The sequence below is a fragment of the Dromaius novaehollandiae genome, chromosome 8 (genome assembly GCF_036370855.1).
Source record: "Dromaius novaehollandiae isolate bDroNov1 chromosome 8, bDroNov1.hap1, whole genome shotgun sequence".
Classification (NCBI taxonomy): domain Eukaryota; kingdom Metazoa; phylum Chordata; class Aves; order Casuariiformes; family Dromaiidae; genus Dromaius; species Dromaius novaehollandiae.
The window spans coordinates 13,870,180-13,888,868 of NC_088105.1; the positions used below are offsets into that span (position 1 = coordinate 13,870,180).

Consider the following 18,689-nt stretch of genomic DNA (forward strand, 5'->3'; position numbering starts at 1 on the left):
ACTGGCTGCCTTTGCACCTGGGGGTGCAAGTGGACAAGTGCCCAGCAGCCCACCCTTGCACCAAAGCTGACAGCACCCTGGGCCATATTAGCAAGAGCACAGCTGTCAGGCAAGGGAGGGAGCCTGCCCCTCTGCTCGGCATTTGTGAGGCCACTGGAGCACTGGGTCTGGTCTGGGCTCCCCAGTAGAAAGGAGGACAGTGACACCCTGGAGAGGTCACTGAGGTGGCTGGGGCTGGAGCACAGGACGTACAAGGAGAGACTGGGAGAGCTGGGTTAGGTCAACCTGGGAGAGATCCTGCACTGCCTGCACAGGAGATGCAGAGGAAAGGTCAGGGTCTTCAGAAGTGCATAGGGATAAGGTGAGAGGCTACAGAGACAGGCTGGAAAATGGGAAATTCCAATGAGAGAGTAGAAAAAAATTATTCTCCATGAGGGGGATCATAGACTCAGAAACTGAAAGAAAAGAGCTGTGGGATTCTCACCAGGGGAAATATTAGACTTGAGCAGATGAGCAACCTGCTCCAGCTGGCTCAGAGATCTCCAGAGATCCCTCCCCACCTGCATGACTCTGAAGCTAACTCCTCTCCTCAAGCACCCCAGGCCCTCCATGTGCCTGGAGAGAGATGAGGAGAAGGTTTCTCCTGGCAGTGCAGTATACAGAGTGTTTACTACCACCCTTCCACCCTAATACATAGCTTCCCATGGAACCCAGCACAGCACCTGCCAAAGCCATTGCTTTGGCAGCCAAACACACACACCCAAAAATAATATTCAGCAAAGGCACCAAGTCCCAGCTCCTTTACCAGTCTGGCACCAAACATCATAGCCAGGCCTACAGAGCAGGGATACCCTCCTGGCTTTCTACCTTGGTGGCTTCCCCATAGGTTCATGGGGCAGCTAGTTTCAAACCAGGATTCAGCCCTTGAACCCTTCCTGCTAACCCCAAGATCTGTCCACATAGATGACTAGATTCAAGAGACCAGAGTGGGTGCTCTCCTGCAAAGGTCACTGTCCCCTAGCAGCCCTGGCAAGACCACCCTGACCATGTTCTGGGACATGGGGCAAGGCACTGCATTTAGAGCAGAAGGCACTTAACACCTTCAGCATCAAGTCATAGGGGTTTCTAGGACTGTGATTTGAGGGTCAGACCCTGCTACCTTACCAGCTCTTCCTTTTTGAGCTTGCCCTGGTTTAGCATGTCAGCTCTTTGCTGCCTGCCACCTTTCCTTGCACCAGATGGGTGAAGGCATAAGGTAAGGGGGTAAGTCCCTCAGCTCCTGCCTTTAGCCTGCCACCCTACCCAGCCTCAGATCAGAGAAACCAGCAGGTGCCTCTCTGCCCTGGTCTCTGGAAAAGGAGAGCCTATAAGCCAGCTTCTCATCCCTTCAGCTGTCTCCTTCTAAATCATCCCCATCTAAATGCTCTCTCTTGTAACTCAGAAAGGGCTACAGAGCTCAAAGATTCATTTTCCCCTGAAAAATTCCCCAAGTTCTGCCCCAAAGCCCATACAGCCTTACAGCCCCTTCTCATACAAGCATGCTTTTAGCACCAGGAAACTCCCACTGCTCTCCTATTTATAGCTGCACAAGCACCAGCTCCCATTTTGTGTTAATTAGCTCACACCCTCTTAATCATGCCTAGATGAGATGAGGGGCAGCCAGAGCTGCTTGGCTCTCAGGCACCTGATGCTGCCAGAGCAGCTGAGAGTGCTGTGGTGCATTGGTTGAGCAGGCCTGGGACATCACTTTCAGGGAAATCTGTGCTTCCCAGCCAGTACTCAGGAGGGTGGGAGTGAGGACAGGGACCAGCAAGAACAAGGAGTTTTCTGGTGCTCTGTGTATTGGGATTTACAGCAGTTTGTAGGGGAAAAGCATCAGTTTGAGATGTGCTGGTTTCAGGGAGACATTTTCCCTTCCCCTAATAGTGGTAATGTGAGGTTATCTGAGGACCTGGCAGTGGTTCATGCACAAAGGAACAGCCTTGAGCTACAGAACTTGGATCCAGGTTTTAAGCCCCTGGCTCTGTAAGTGAGGGAAAGCTTCAGGTTTTACTTGCTGGTGGAGCTTGATGGCCAGCTTGGTTAGACTTAACTATCTGGGAAAATACAAGCAGAGGTCAAAGCTGGGGTTGTATCCATGCCTTTTATTAAGATCAGCTGTGCAAATGCAACTTTCAGGTGCACTGTCAGTCCTGCAATTTGTGGTGGCTCAAGGCTTTCCCTTGCACTGAGTGCCTGACCGCATGTTACATGCCTTGCCCCTGACACGAGTATGTCAGAGCACCTTCAGCCGAAAGCAAAACCATTTTCCTGCTTGGGGAAGTGCTAAGGAGGATGCTTTTCCGCGGGAGTGCTTAGCAGGGGGATGCAGCCCGGCGGTGCCGCAGCAAAACCGCTGCTTGGCCAAGGGTCGGGCGTCCTTGTGTTGTGCAGGGGAGAACGGCAAGGTGAAGGGAGTTATAGACTTGTCAGCTTCATTTCAGGCTTCAGAAAAAGAGCAAAACAAATAAACTGACTGTCTGGGGGCACCTAGAAGAAAACAAGCAACAACAACGCGGGTTTGTCAAAGGCTCGTCGCATCAAGCCCAATCTCATTTCCTCCCGTGACAAGTTAAAAGGTTTCGTGAGCGGGGAGAAGTCGCAGGTGTCATATCCTGGATTACGGTGACGCTGCCACCCGCCGGGCTCATTGTGAGCCGGGAAGGATGCCGAGGCTCAGGAGCAGCGGCCGTGGGGGGAGCGCTGAGCCGGGTGGCCGCAGAGAGGGATGGGGAAGGGGCCGACGGGCTCTCGCCGCAGAGGAGCCGGGCCACGCGCAGGGGACGCTGCCGTCTTGAAAGTTCCCCTGGCTTAGCGATGCTAAACACTCCCTCTAAAAATGGCACGTTTTACTGGGAAAACAGTAAATTGTTTTGATAGTGTCAAAACGTAGTATTATAATTTTAACATTATATGTACAAGTGAAAATGAATCATTTACCTTCTCTAAATGCTATGTTTCAACACCCAAAATGCCTGAAAAGACTTTTTTTTGACACGTCTGTCAAATTTCATCAAAATCAGCATATTTTTGAATGGGGAAATGTTCCCTGCGTCTGCAGCCAGCTGTACCACCAGAAGGGCCCTGGGGACCTGGCTGCAAGCGCAAACGGCCGTCCGGCGCGGAGAGCGCGGGTCTGCCCCGGGCACACGGCTGTGCTCCGGTCCAGCGCGCAAATGAGGGGGTCAAGAGGTGTTTCTTCTTTTTTTTATTTTTTTCTCCTAGACAGGTAACAGGTCTGATACTTTCCTTTTGGGTTTCTCCTTGAGAAGGGAGTCAGAAGTAAAGCTGCCAAAGGCATTAAGGAAATGTTGACCTCTTTCTCCAAAGGCCTTTCAGAAAAATGCATGAGGCCTCGCTTCCAGAAGGCTTCACCTGCCAGCCCTGCTGCACTGTTTATTTTGGGCAGGTTCTTGGACCAGTTTGCAGCCCCCTCCCCCCCAGGATTGCTATGCCTACAGAGTAAATTGTACGTAATCGTTAGCGAGGGGGCTGTTTCCTCCTGCAGACACAATTAGTGAGCAGGGCCTGGAAGATCTTCCTCAGTCTCATTTCCTTGGCAGGATGCACTGGAGATGCTGCTACTGCCTCCGAGGAGGCAGCGAAACACTGCCACCCGGCAGGCGTTGGGGCAAGCCCGAAGCACCGCGCACCCCACGAGCCGCCGCGCAGCCGGGACGCCGCGGGCAGCCCTCGACCCGCAGGGAAGCACAGCAGCATGGGGACAATGGGATTTCTCGCCTCCACACCGGGGAGAGTTTGTTCTCCCTTTAGGCTCCATGCTGGTGTGGTGAACAGAGCTTGCAAATAATTCAGTGAGTTGCAAAAAGCGTAAGGAATTAGCAGCCGCTTCCCAGCCCTGACCGCTGCGGCGAGCGGGTCAGGTCGCCTTGCTGCCCTGAAGCATCGCTGGCCGGATGGCAGATAACGCTGTCGCCTGCAAGGCTGCGCCGCGGCTTCGTTTCCATCCCCGCGTGAGGTGTCTGGGCTGTATTAGCAACCACAGTCGGGCAACGGGGAAGCGAGACCCTGGCTGACAGCTATGGAGAAATCCTGTGCCTTGCTGCGTTTGCTAAAGCCAATCAAAGAAATAACACTCGGTGTGGGAACGGCAGCTAGCAAGGGCAGCCTTCAAAGGACAGGCCAAAGCCGCGGCGTGGGCTTGTTTCGGTGTCTGGGCAGCTCCGGTTGTTAGAGCTCTCGGAGCCGTGAGTTTAAGCCAGGTCGGAGGAAGCGCGTTGAGAAGGACGTTGTGGAGCTCTTCAGGCTGGTGAAGGACTAAATGAAGGGGAGCGTCAGATTTACATCCAGGAAAGCTGAAATAAATCAAAGCAATTAAAGTGTAAATGAAGCTTTAAGCAATGCGGCACCGTAACTACCTGGGAAGTGTGTCGTGTATGCGTTTGCCTTGCTCACCCCCTCTTTTATTTATAGGCAGAGTGGAAATCACTTAAAGGATTTAAACTCATTTGCCAGGTAGCGCCGGGGTTGCCAGCAGAGCAGGGTGCAAGGCAGGATAAGCAGCCACAGAGAGCGAAGAGAGGATGGGCTGCAGGAGGCGCACGCGGAGCTCCGGCGGCTGAGCATTACGGAGGGTGTGAACCGCAGAGCTGGCGGTAATTAATCACTCTGCAACGAGCCACCTGCTTCCTGGGGGAAAACACAGTTTAATTTTCTGCTGCGGTGGTTGGGTTGATGCTGAAGCACAGCTGTGACCACACATCCTTGGATTACCAGAGGTGCCATGGAGCAGTCGGGAGGTCCAGGAATAGGTGCAAGAACAAGGAATAACTCCAGAGTTGGGATGGAGGCACTGGAGCAATAGCCAAGCCCTCCGCGCTGGGCCTGACCCCACGTCTCCCGTTCGTCTCCCCTGGGTGCTGGAGAAAGCAGGGCACGGATGAGGTGAGCCCTGCCCTTCAGTCTGAGCTCGGATGCAGGGATTTTCGTGCCCAGCCTTCTCACTGCAGCACCCCAGAGTTCTTCTGGGAGACTTTCCCACGGCCCCAAATTCCCACCGCAGTCCTTCCCTTGCCGCCGGGAAATGGGGAGTCCCCACACGAGCCTGGGCACTTCTGCTGCCCCCCCAGCCTCCCCACCAGGTTTCACAGATGGACTGGAAGTTGCTTGCGGGCTGCATCTGGGCAGGGGCTAGTGCCAGAGCCGTGTGGGTCTGAGCTCCGGATCCCCTGCAAGAAGGGCAGGATGCGGCCCTGCTGAGCAAGGAAAAGTCCTTTTTCTCAGGCACACGTTTAAGAAGGGGGTGGTTTAAGCAGCCGTGGCCCAGGCTTGCCGCCGAGCCCTGTCTGCCCGCAGCACCGTTTCCGCCAGCCAGTGCCGCCGGTCTGGTGGGCGGCGGGCGTGTGTGCCCGGCCCGTCTCACGCCGTCACCGGCTGTGGGCACGTGCTCGCTTGCCCCAGCGCAACCCATCCTGCCGTTTGCATAGGCTGGTGGTGGAACAACTTCTGCAACACGCTGAATGTGCTCGGGGCAAGCAGTGCCCTACTTGCCGAGAGCGAAGCATGGCTGCGATGCCTGCTCGCAGCCAGGGCTCCAGGGAGGCCTGACAGCCGGCGGGGTGCCAGGGCTGCGAGAAGGCTTCAGCTGCAAGCTGCCCGTCTGGTTTCCTGGCATCCCTAACGCGCCGAGTTCATTACATTCAGGTGAGCTGTATTTTTATTTACAAGGACTCCTGCAGGAAGCAAAAATTCTGCAAATACTTGTCTAAACAAATATTTGCCTCGGAGGTGTTCTTGTGGCTATCTGACAAGCTCGTTTTCTTGTTTATCCAGCAAGTTTCTCAAGCGGTTGCTGAGTGTACTGTCAAGCACAGCCATTTAAAAATTATGAATCAGGACTTCCCAGAAGAATAACTGTTTAAAAACTATGTGGTTTCTTTCAGCACTGTACTCTGAGGTGATTTTTACTCCCCCTCTGGAGGGATAGTCGCACATCATTCACATGTGCCAGCTTTTCTCTACAGATAGGTAGAGACCTCCTTTATGTAAAGCTGAAATGCATAGCATTACATATATATATAATGAAATGCACAGTCCCATGTGGCACAAGGGCTCCAAGAGGTGAGGAAAATACCACCTGTTGCCCAGGTGAAAAATAAGAACAAGGGCTGGCGGCGTGGCAAATGCTTGCAAAATATTTGCAAAAGGCGAGAGGTGCCGGCCCTCGGTAAGGCAGAAGTTAAACCGCGGGAAAGCGGGACTCGAGCCCTGCGATTGCGCTCGGCGCCTGCTGCCCGCAGTCCCCTTGCTCCACTCTGAAAGGGCGCCGTAGCAAACGCGCGCGCTCGCCGAGCCCGTCCCCGGCTGCCGTGAATCATCCAGGAGCGGAGTGAGGGACGCTGCCGCCCGAGCGGCACCGGGAGGACACGGGATATTACCCGCCACGCAGAGGAGGCTTTTTCTGTGCGCTTCCCTGGGGGCGCGATGATGGTTTGGGTTGTAAGTGCGTGCATTAGTAAGAGGGAAAGGTCTACATGGCTGGCAACCTCCCGCGGCTGCTTGGGATGGCGCGGCTCTGAGCTGGGCAGTTTCTCGGGTGGGTTTGCAGAGGCAGCATCCTGCGCTGGGGGCGACGATCTCCTTTCCACCTTGTCTGCTCCCGTTCAGTTGAAATATTTTGTTTCAGCAAAAGGCAGGCCTTTTTTTACACCGGTGCGGAGGGAAGCGGGAGCCAGGGTGGCCGTGTCCGGGGCCCCGTGCCTCCCGGACCCCTGCCCCGAGCCGCGTCCTCGGACGCCTCAGCTCCCGCTGACTCTCTAAAGCAATGGGGTAGAGAAGCAAGATTTACAAGCTGGCTTCTTCTTAAGTATAATCGTGCTGTGAGGTGCTCTGCGATACACCCACTGCCCTTTGAATAACTGTTGTCTTTTGAAAGAAGAAATACATAAAGGGGGAAAGAAAAAACAGCATTCCCTCTTGAAAGACCTAATTTATCTGGAATTATCCGTCCTTGGCCATAAATCCCCTGTAAAACTTGGCACGAGTTTAAAGGCAGTTACAGCAATGACTATATATTTTTATCTGAAACCTCAAGAAGGAACAAATTGCGGCACTAAAAGGCAGCCACAAGCCATCACGGCGAGGCACGCTGGTGCGAGCGGGGCTAAGCGCGGGCTCGGTGGGGGAGCGGGGTGGAGGGGCTGCAGCATGCGCCGTTCGGGGGTACCCGTGGATCCTGCTGCGCGCGTGGATTTGGTCCTGAGCGGTTCCTGCCGCAGAGAGGTTTGCAAAGAGCAAGGCGTGAGGTGCCGTGCGCGCTGGGGCTCTCCCCGCTCTGCGTGCCCGTGGGACCTGTGCTGGGCTGTGCACGGGGAGCGGGCGTCCTCTCACCTGGACCCAGCCTCAGTTGGTTGCCTGGGCCTCCTGCGAAGGGCAAGAGGGCAAAGACCCCGCGTGGCCTCCTGCCCTGCCACGGGGTCCCTGCAGGGGCCACGTGCTGTGTCTGCACAGCTTTAGGCAACCGACTTCTGGATGTCCAAGTGATCCCACCCTGTTGGTATCTTGTGTTCAACCACCTTCCTTGAACACCTGTTGCATATGGATGGCTTGGAGCTTTATAGGAAAATGGTTAAAAGTCATGGTGGGATTGTAACACACCAGTTTTCCCAGATATGCATGGCTGCTGGGCTCAGAAGAGCAACTTCCAGGTCCTGGCTCAGTTTTTAAGTTCGCTGTTAAGGTTTGCTGAGCCCCATGTCCTTGGGGAACCAGGCACAGGCACACACATCACCCCCTGCCCCTGCTCAGGTGCACGTCATGGCTGCTTTGACACATCTGGCTTTCTGTTTTTCCCTTTTTTTTTTTTTTCCTCATCTCCCCTAAGCAAGAAGGAATCCATCTTTTATTAAAATGAGGTTCCATAAACATACACAGTAGTAATACGCTTTCCTGTGCAAAGTAGGGCAGGTTTTTAATGCCTTGTAATTCCTTCAGCTTGTTTTTTTTCCCTTCAACCTCCACCTTTTCCTCTCTCCGTAAAAGATCTGAGCGCCCAGGTTTGTTCCTGCCTGTGTCCCAGTTAAGTCACCCAGCGAAGCACAGAAACATTACCCTATGGCTGAGGTGCACGCAGAGCAAAGGGACAGAGGAAGCCCCCCTGGACGAGGGACCGCGGGGGCTGACGGCGCCTTGCCCCTGCCGCAGCCTCGGTCAGCGAGGTGTTGCAGCCTGCCCACAGAGCGCCTCTTTGCGTGGCCAGGCGGCTGCTTGAGCGGCGGGGAAGCAGCAATGAAGCCGTCTGCGGAGAGCTCTCCATTATTTATTCTTAGCAGGTAGCTGAGCGCTGCCTACTCCTGCCTGCGCCCCAGGTGAGGCGAGTTACCACTTCGTGGGCTCTGCTAAAGGCTGGCAACAGCGAGCAAGGAGCTGTCGGCAACCATTAGAAAACCAAGGTCATAATTTGGCACAAATGCCCCTGCGCTGGGACCTGCGTAGAGCACGTGGGATCCCCCTTCCCTGGCCCATGCAGCAGCCAGGATACAGCTGGGCTGGGAGCAACTTTGCTGCACAGCAGGGCTAGCGGGCATTTGCAAATTTGCAAGTCTCCACCTGGGTTTTGCTCCTCTGCATGAGTACTCAGGACTGGAGCTTGGGATGGGGAGTGCCTACGTAAGAAAGGGGCACTGAGTTTCCATGCAGTCCAAGTCCAGGCTAGGTTCATTTTGAATAAAAAGATGTTCTGCATTAAACCTTGGTAAAATGTTAATTGTGCCTGCGTGCATCCTTGTGCAGGCATCCCGCACTCATAGCCACAGTGCGGAGCAGCTTGGGGGACAACCATCCTCGCGACTCCGGTGCCAGCATGCGGAGGGACCCTAACACCCGCTCTCTGTGGTCTTTTCCAGGACGGCAGGATGGAGAGGAGGCGTGCACGGCTGGCGGCAGAAGGAGCCCGCGCTGCTCATCGCGGGTGCAGCACTGGCCAGCAGCAATAGGTGCCACGGTGGTTCCCTGCAAGGCCGCAGGGAGACCCCCCGCACCCCGGAGGAGTTTGGGTTCTCACTGGGAAGACAGCAGCCTTTCCAGGACCATCTTCCCTGTCTGCTCTGCTGCCTTGTACCTGCAAGGCCAGGCCAGACCTCTGCCCAATCGCCCACCTGATTTCCAGGGATCTGTATGAGAGCTTCGGGCTCGGTGCCTGGAGGTGCATCAGCGCCGTGGGATTGCTGTCTGGCTGGAGAGGCAGCATCTTTCCCTCCAGTTGATGACGATGGGGGACCCCACGCGGAGGGGGAAGCTCCCGTAAGGAGGCCCTGCACGCTTCTGAGCCCTGGCTGCCGGCAGTGGTGGGTGCCTGGGGCTGGTCTGGTCAGCCGGCCCGAGGGTGCTGGGGGAGAGCTGTGTTGCTTAAAGGGCAGAGCGAGCTGGCCGTGCGCCGGCTGGGTCTGCTGGTGGCTGCCGGAGCGGGCACAGCTGGGGATACCGTCTGCAGAGGCAGCTGAGGAGCCCCAGGAGAGCAGGGGCTGCCGACTGACCTGCTGTTCTTTGCAGGACCTGTCTCTCGGGGTGGGGGACGGAGCAGCCCTTGGTCCTCCAAGGGCTCGTGGCTGATGCCTCCCGTTGCCCCGCCAGCGGGACTGCTGCCTTAGTGCAGGGCAGCGCTTGACGCGGCGTGGAGGGAGGCCCGCTCATCTCACCATGGTGCTGCCACCGCCTGACAAGCGCCACGTGTGTCTGACCACCATTGTCATCATGACCAGCATGGCCTTCATGGATGCCTATCTGGTGGAGCAGAACCAGGGGCCCCGCAAGATTGGCGTCTGCATCATTGTGCTGGTGGGGGACATCTGCTTCCTCATCGTGCTGCGCTATGTGGCGGTGTGGGTGGGGGCAGAGGTGAAGACGGCCAAGCGGGGCTATGCCATGATCCTTTGGTTCCTGTACATCTTCGTGCTGGAGATCAAGCTATATTTCATCTTTCAGAATTACAAAGCTGACAAGAAGAACCTGGAGACGGTGGCCAGGAAAGCCCTGACCCTGCTCCTCTCCATCTGCGTGCCAGGGCTCTACTTGGTGCTGGTGGCCTTGGACAGCATGGAGTATATACGGACCTTTCGGAAGAAAGAGGACCTACGGGGGCGTCTCTTCTGGGTGGCCCTCGACCTGCTGGATATCTTGGACATCCAGGCCAACCTGTGGGAGCCGCACAGGACTGGCCTGCCCATCTGGGCAGAGGGGCTCATGTTCTTCTACTGCTACATCCTCCTCCTGATCCTGCCTTGCGTGTCCCTCAGTGAGATCAGCATGCAAGGGGAGCACATTGCCCCGCAGAAAATGATGCTCTACCCCGTCCTCAGTTTGGTCACCATTAACATTGTCACCATTTTCATCCGGGCCATCAACATGGTCTTGTTCCAAGACAGCAGGGTCTCCACCATCTTTATTGGCAAGAACATCATTGCGATAGCCACCAAGGCGTGCACTTTCCTTGAGTACAAGCGGCAGGTGAAGGAGTTCCCCCAGAACGCCATCGCCCTGGAGCTCCAGCAGAACTCCCTCTCCCACAACCAGACCATCCACAGCGCACAGGGCATTCCCCACGAGCCGTCGCCCACCAGCGAGATCCTCGACACATGATGGATCACCCCAAACCGAGCTTTGGTTCAGATAGCCCCGTGGTGAGCGGAGGAGGGCTGCTGCTCTGTTGCTGCATGGGGTGAGCGTGACAGACAAATCCTGGCAGCGAGGGCTCTTGTAGGCACAAAACACCAACCATGTTTTAATCGAGCTACGGAGTGTTCCCTAGACCTCTTCATCTCAGGTATAACCCTAGGAGTCCTCCAGACAAACCAAATGGACTTGCAAAGGACCTGAACCAGCTAATCCTCTCCCTCCCTTCCACCGATTTCTCCCTTCCTGAGCAAAGACCGCTAATGTTGCAATGTCCCTTTTTACTCCTCGAGCACCTCACCTTTACTCCAAGTCTGGAATGAAGATTTTGTTACTGGAGACCTTTTTATGGAGCGGGGACAGGGGGATAGGTGTGTGGGTGGGGGGAGGGTGGTACGTTTGAACCAGTAAATCCTGTGATCGTAGATGTCTCTTATTTCGAATGGTTGTGTTTACAGTTTCCTATTTATAGTGTCTCCTGGGAACTCCCGCTGCGCCCTGGGGCTGGTTTCCTTCTGGCCGTTTCGGGCAGAGAGCAGCCCTGCTCCCAGCAGGAGCCCTGAGGAGCAGTGCCGGGAGGGCTAGCATGGCTCCTCTCCCTCCTGCGCCCCGGGGCCGGTGGCACGCGCTGGGGGACCCGGGGGACTCCACCGCCACCGGTGCACTACACCAACTCTGCCGGGAGCAATATTTGACGAGCTGAAGTTAATCTAATGCTGGTGTTTTATGTATTTCATTCACTCCAAACAACTCAGCACAATATTTCTATTTTTAGAAGGGTCTCTCTCTTTCTCTCTCCCTGGTGTTGCAAACCTTCTTGACTGTAACAGATGGTGCAGCGTGCGCGGCAGCGCGACTGCCCTGGCACGGCTGGCCAGCCGGCGCGGACGCGGGCAGAAACAGGTACCGAGGAGAGCTTCGTAATAAGGATGGCGATGATGCATTTCACTCCAGCATCGAGCATTTATAAAGAGGGCTGCTTTCCACAGCTACTATATTTTTAAAATAAAATATTTCAAAAAAATAAAAAATACCGGGAGGGATGTGCTGCCCAGGGCGCAGGGCTGGGGCTCGGCGCTGCGTGTAGACCTGCTGTGCCCACGTGGCGCGGGGCTCAGCCGACCCTCCGGCAGCGGCAGGAGGCAAGGGCCAGCTGGACAATAAAAGCCCAATGAGAACAATGGCTTTTTGTGGTCTTTGCTCTGGCAGGGGCCGGGAGGGAGGGTAGCAGCGCAGGAGACAGCTCATACGTGGTCCAAATCAGTTGTCTCCTTCTATACCTGTCTTGCACCCGCTCCAAAGCAGGCACTGGGTGAGGACGGCTGGCTCCGTCATTTTGAGTCAATCCTGAATATCACTTAGGGAAGTAATTCAGTCTCTTGGAGAAAGTAGATCCTTTGAAAACCTTTCCTTTTTGCTTCTTTTTAAACAATGAAAAAAGTTGCGAAAGGAGGCAAGCAGAAAAACTTCATTTCAAACATACTGAAACAGGTTGTTTTGCTTTTTCTAAACCAAACATTTTACTTTGAGAGACTGGAATAAAATGCTTGCTGTTTTCTACATTTTTCTCCCATATTTTCTTCTGGCTGAGCTTCCTGAATTTGACCTAAATCCACAAATCACTGAAGTCTCCATCTTTTCAGCCCATCATGATCTGTCCAAAACATTTCACACAGCTCCAATCCAGCCTCCCAAATTTAGGAACAGCCAATCACATCACTGTCAAACTCTTGGACACCCTGTTTCCCAGGGACAACTTTGTGTGGGTTTCTCTCCTGGGAATAAAACCACTGAGAAATAAAATGATATCTTTGCCAACAAAAGTGAGTTTGCAATAGATCAGGACCTAGGTGCCTGATGGAAAAAGTTTCTGCTTTCTTTCCCTCAGAGAACACGGAGGGAAGAGAATAGGTGATTTAAAAGGTATTAGCAGGAATTAATTAAATAGCTAAATTGTTATGGAATGCCTATGGAATTACATATTACATCTCTACTGGTGCCATTAAACTACATGCGATTAGCATCAGTACAATTAACTCCCAAGTATCTAATAACGTTCTGTCACCCTTTTAGGTAATTAATTTATAAGCCTTTATTTTACAGCTCATCCCAAGAACCGAAGAAAGAAAAACCTGCAGGTGCTCAACATCAGTGCCTTGGCGCTGAATGCAGATGTCTGATGCTCTGGTTTTGCGTTTTGTGAGTCTAAGGCCATTCAGGATGCAGATTTAGATATTCTTCTGGGCATCAACCGCTTCAGATCCAACACGAAGGGGTATTGCACTTTACCCCCTCGGTGCCGTAGGCCCCGGGCAGGCTCAGGAGTCCCCAGGAGTCTGCAGGGACCTTCCTCACGGGGTTGCCAGGCTGGTTAATGAAGAAGAAGGAGCTGAGCGTGGGATAGTCATGTGGAGGGGCAGGAGTTGACTTTGGCAGAGGGGGCAGGCCTGGAAATCAGCACGCAAACTCTGTGGGCTCCGGCAGCGAGTGGATTGCCAGGCTGGCTGCGGAGGGCGACTGGTTCCTGTCTTGGCTGTTTGTTAGGGGAAGGTGATATTTCGCTATGGGCAATGAGAACTAAAGGAAACAATTAAAAATAAATAGGCTGGAACCAAACAATTTTTCCGCTTTCCACAGAGAAGGTGTGTTGGCAAACAGCTCCTTTGTGCAATGAGAAATCCTCCTGGCAAACCACAGACTTTTACCTTCTGAAGCAAGAGAAATACATCAAAAATGGAGAAATAACGCAAATTCCCAGCCCGCCAATGGAAAACCCATAAAGGTGTCATACAGCGTTGCCTTTTGAAAACAGACCTAGTGGGGTTTCCACCATCTCTGATGTCTTTGTGCTACAGCTGCTGCTCTGCAAACCTCTTTGGTGCTGCCTGTCTCCGTCCGAAGGGTGCAAGCCATGGATGTAAGAGAGCCGGTGGCCTTGGCCAGGAGAGGTTGGAGGTGCCTTCAGGCCCCCTCTCCCACGTGCAGACCCAGCGATGCCCTGGAAGGAGCAGCCCACTCCCCTCCAAAGAAGGAGCCTTTCGCGGCCTTCCTGCCAGTCTGGTCCCAAAGGGCAGTGCCTGTCCCAGCCTTGCACAGCAGCAGATGAGCTGAGATCACTCCCCTGGCAGAGGTGACATGCTGGGCTGAACCCATCCACTTCCAATTTGGAGGTTTGCATGAGTCTCACCCAAAACAGGAGCTCACAGATAAACAGAGCAGAGCGAGCCAGCCTAGCTCCCCAGGAAGCATCGAGTCCAGCCAAATCCATCTCGGTCCTGTCCACTTGCCAAGCGTTTGGACGAAGAAGCAGCAGAGGGCTTGTGCTGCTGCATGCCAGGCACTATCTGTGAGAAGAGCCTGGACTGGCTCTCCTCACGTCCCAGCAGCTTCACAGCAGCCACTGCACATCGCCCTTTTCCCAGCCTCAGGCCGAATCACCAGGTATGGACACGAGACAGGGCAGTGAGCTCTGCCTGGGCTCTGCGCAGGTGGCACGCAGCAGCACCAGCATGTTGCTGCTGCAGTGACCTGCACATCGGCACGCTCCGCGGCCAAGGACGCCGGGAAGGCAAACGGGGTGGGAGCTGCAGCTATTCTTTCCCTGGGTCCTGGCAGTTCTCGCATGTCCTTGCTGTCCTCTAACGGTTTCCTCTTGGCAGGGTAAGATTGCTGCTGCTGCAGCCCCTGTGCGAGGCTGGGAGGAGGGCAGCTGCCATCGGGCAGGGAGCTGATGGCACCCTGCAGCCCTGCAGCCAGGCTCTCCACGTGACCACGGTGCTGGAGGGGCCCAATATCGTTGTGGGGTCGGAAAGTGCTTAGGAGAATTAGGCACCCGGGAGCCTGTGAACCAGGGGTCTCACTCAGGAAGGGTGGGAAGAAAGGCCACATCTGAGCAATAGCCTTCACGTGATGAGTACTCAGCTGGCCTGGTGGAGATCGGGCTGCCCAGCATCCATCTCCACAAAGGAGAATTTGCAAACTGCATGCCAAGAGCAGGGCATCTGGAGACAGGCTGTTCTCCCCCCCAGCCCAGCATCTGTTCATTTTGCCTCAGATTTAATTACCCTTGCCAATCAAGCAGCCTCCGATCTCAGCACTGCAATCCTTTACAGATGGCAGCTTCCCTGGGGGCCACAGCACAGAGCCGCTCACTTGCCGCAACCCCAAGGCAAATGGTCCCCCACTCCCTTGCAGGCACTTGGGAGCACCAACTCCTAAAGTAACCCCAGCAATGCCGGATGCTCTGCGGGTGTAGGGGGAAGAAGCATGTCCCTGTCTGCTGCAGCGAGTGTGGTGTCCGGCCTGCTGGACGCCTGCCCTGTGCCTGCCGTGGAGGGGGGACAGGGACGACGTCCTGCAGGCAGTCCCGCAGCACTGCACTCCACTCCTAACCCGGAGGTCTCTCTGCGCAGCTCTGAATTCCTCCCGGAGCTCGCTCGTGTGCATGACCCTCCCGCCGCAGGCACCGCGCCATACGGCGGCGAGAGACAGCCGCTGTCAGGCTGCATTAACTGCGGAGGGCAAAAGGCTCCCCATGCCCTCCCCGGGGAAAGCGCGGCCCTCCCGCGGCGGCAGGGCACGTGCACCCGCTGGCACTGGCCCTTGCCAGTGCCCGGCTCCGGGCACCCAGGGCCTGCTGGCAGAGCACGGGCCTCTCTCCTGCCTCGAGTAATTTCTTGCCCCTAGTAATTTCCTGACGCTGGTAATTTCCACCCTTCGAAATTTCTATTTTCCAAGCCCTGTACCAAAAGTTGGAGTTTCTCGTGGTTTTAATCCCAGCTTTGAATGCTCTGGATTTTTAATGTGTGTCTGGTTTTTAGGTCTTACGTCCTTGAAGGACAATCCATTTAAGCTCCTGATTTGTGCTTGCTCATTTAATTTCACCTTAATAAAGATTTTATGTGGTTTTGACATGTTCAGTGTCTCAAATGTATTGATCACAGCAACCTGAAGAAACATTATGACCATAATGGCTCAGGAAGCATTGAAAAGGTCCTGGCAAGGTATATTGATTGCCATCTTTTACAGTTGTTTGAAACAAAACCATTCAAAAGAAACAACTAGTATTGTTGTTTGTTTTTGTGTGAGCTTCCCTGATGTTACAGGATTTTATGTGTGCAAATGGCATTTGCAAACACGTCCTTGCGAGTTCTTTATTGGGGTGTGAATAAGCGGCGGTCTTTGCAGAGGTATCTTTTTGCTAGAGTTTGCATGCTGTGAGGAGGGGGAATTTGGAGAGGGAAAAGGCCGCAGATATTAGGAGAGCCAGTTCTTCGGGCAGGTCCAGTTCCTGCAGCTGGACTGTGGCACTTGGGTCCAGCTTCTGCAAAAAAAGGAATTTGCTGACATGCTCCTTGTGGCCACCATGCTCCAAGGAAGGGGCACGAAAGTACAGATAAATAATTAAGCTAAGAAGATGCCCAGATTCCTCATCACTGGATTCTCCTCAAGAAAAGACCTCAGATGGACCACAGCTCAATGAAGACTGACTATAACATGCTGAGGAAAATGGTAAATCTTCTTCTGAAATCTGTTTTTATAGATGTGGGTTTCCCGATCAGCTGTTCCCAGCTAATGTGCCCTCAGTGTCTGTGTGAAAATGCAAAGACATTATGGGCATGGTACACTAAGTCCAAAGGAGATAAAAATTAGTAGAATGATCCATTGGCACTGTTAGAAATGTACTCAAGACAGAAGAGGAGGATAATTAGCTCTTTGCAGCCAATATTTGCATACAAATATACACCCCGGAGGCCTGTGTGCAGTCACCTGCCCAACTGCTAATGGGAGGATTTTTCAAAAAGACAATTTCCTAATTGCAACCAATTTCCTCCAAACCAAGCAATAGTGACTTCCACTGAAAGGAGTCATAACCCTGTGAAGGAAACCTGAGAGGGCAGCAGAGGAGATCCCCGCCGCGTTAGCCATCCTCACGCCTCCGATCACACGGAGGGCTCTGGCGGGTCGGGCCCTGGCTCGTGGCACCTCTGCGGCCAGGGGCAAGGGGCAGCGGTGGAGCCAGAGGCGTACAGAGCTGTCCTCCCTTTGCTGTGTCTTCCCAGCTTCCAGCAGCTGGAAATTAAGGCACCTATTGAGCTGAAGTAGGTATTTGGACTATCATGTCTAATAGCCTTAGTGAATTTGTCCCTCTGCTTTTGAATCCAGCCATGCCTTCAGCCTCTCCAGCCCCCTTTGGTCTCCAAGGACTCCCAGAGCTCTTTCCTGTCCAGCAATAAGTAATTTAGAGCCCATCACTGTGCATGTGTCATTACAGCTGCTCCTGCCGACCAGCATTGCTCTGTATTTACCGACAAATAATTTCATTTGCTAGTCAGTCAACATCTGTGCACAAAAACTCCTGGAGAAGCAGGGGATGGGCAGAGTTAAGGTTGGCGGAGGCTCAGCCCCGGGCACGGGCCCTGTGGAGGGAGCCGGTGCTGGGCTCCCAGCATGGGAGGGAAAGGAGGCATCTCCAGAGGCTGCTCGACAGGACGAGTCTCATGAGGCGATGGACGAAAGCGAGGGAAGAGGAGTGCAAGGAAGAGCCGTCTTCCCTCACCCCTGGAGCACAGCGCAGCAGCAGGAGGCATTGCCATAGAAACTGGCCCAGAGCCGGCCGGAGGTTCGGGAGCGCCCCGTAGCCACACTCCCTTTTTCTGGGCATTGCCTGAACTGAGCGATCGACCTTGGTCTCTGAGGCTGCCCCAGTTCTCCGCATCTGCCAGGAAATAATAACCTCCCGCTCTGCTGCCCTCCACCTGCACCGTCTGCGGCAGTAGTCAGGGTCCCGGGGAAATCTCAGCTTCTCTCTCAGGCTCGGAGTCATTACACACATGATCTGCCAGCAGGAACATTTTGTTCCACTGGAAAGTTACTGGGAGGGCTCGTGCTGGCCTGGCGAGCTGGCAGTGGGTGCGGGGATGCTCACGAGAAGCCGAGCGCGGTGCCTTGAGCATGCCAGGCACATCGTCGCACACCCCCGGGTGCAGTGGAGGCAGAGATCTAATAAAATAGCATCTCAGCTCTCCGGGCTTAGTACACGATGCTTGTTCTGCCCAGCAGAACAAATACCTAGAGCAGAAAAAGGCACTGTTTCCCTTTTTTGTGCTAATGCCAGGGAGGACTTAGTATTCAAAAAATGTTTTCAGATGTTTCACTTCACAGCTGGCGAATGAACTCTGAGAACTCAATAAACCTCTTTGTAAGAAATTACCTCTCATTAATCTCTCTGGTGAGGCTGGCACCTGAAATAGCATAAATCTTTACCTGCAGATACCAGGACATAGGGGAATGGGCAATAGGCGGTAAGCGAGTTAAACTGGGATGGTCTGGAGCTCCAAATAAAGAATAAATCCTCATAAAATTTTCCTCCTGATCCCCTCTCGGGAAGAGGACACCAGCCCTTGGAGGAGAAGGATCCTTGGTACATGTGCTTACAGCGGGAGCAAGGGCAGCACAGAGGCCCTCGGAGCAGCCTGCACCAGTTGTGGGGAAACCTCTTCTCCTGTCCACCAGACAGCTCAGGATGGAGCGACGCGGCGCTCCAAAAAGGTCAAATGGCTCAAGCAGGGTTATAAACGGAGACACAGGGAGCTGAGCAGACAGTGAGGGAAGCCGGACGCCCAGATTTACTGCGGAGCCTCTCCTCCGCTCCTGCCCCAGCCTCCCTCCAGCCTTTTCCCAAAGCCTCACATGGTGCTGCTCGGCTGGGAACAAACCGCTCCACAGCTCCTGCCAGCTCACGGCTCTCTGCCTCGCCCTGACTCGCTGCTCTGGAGACTGCGTGGTAAGTGCCTCCTCCCCGTCTGCAGCACGCAACGCTGCTGCCGGCTGCGTTGGCTCGCGCACGCCGTGCACCTCCCGAGCTCCGTGTATGACCACACTCCTACAAGCCTTGCAGCTATCAAACTCATCCCCCCTGAGGCAGGACAGTACTGAGAAACACTGTGTGGGGAGGAGAGACAATTTGAGGAAACCTTGAACAGCTTGCCATGGAAATAGCATCTAGAGTTCGCTCCCTC

At 54.4% G+C, this 18,689-nt stretch overlaps 1 protein-coding gene across 2 annotated transcripts in view; it reads left to right on the forward strand.

Annotated features, from left to right (window-relative positions):
- The window catches only part of TMEM121 (transmembrane protein 121), a 45,478-nt gene extending 33,629 nt beyond the window's left edge, over nt 1–11,849 (forward strand). Inside the window, exons 2-3 of one of the 2 annotated variants that reach the window (XM_064515731.1) lie at nt 8,904–9,344; nt 9,550–11,849. In XM_064515731.1, the coding sequence (XP_064371801.1) occupies nt 9,697–10,635 (939 nt within the window). In that variant the 5' untranslated portion in view covers nt 8,904–9,344; nt 9,550–9,696 and the 3' untranslated portion in view covers nt 10,636–11,849. Of the gene's footprint in view, nt 1–8,903 lie in introns of both variants that reach the window. The other variant, XM_064515730.1, reaches the window with a different exon arrangement.
- The last annotated feature ends 6,840 nt before the right edge of the window (nt 11,850–18,689 follow it).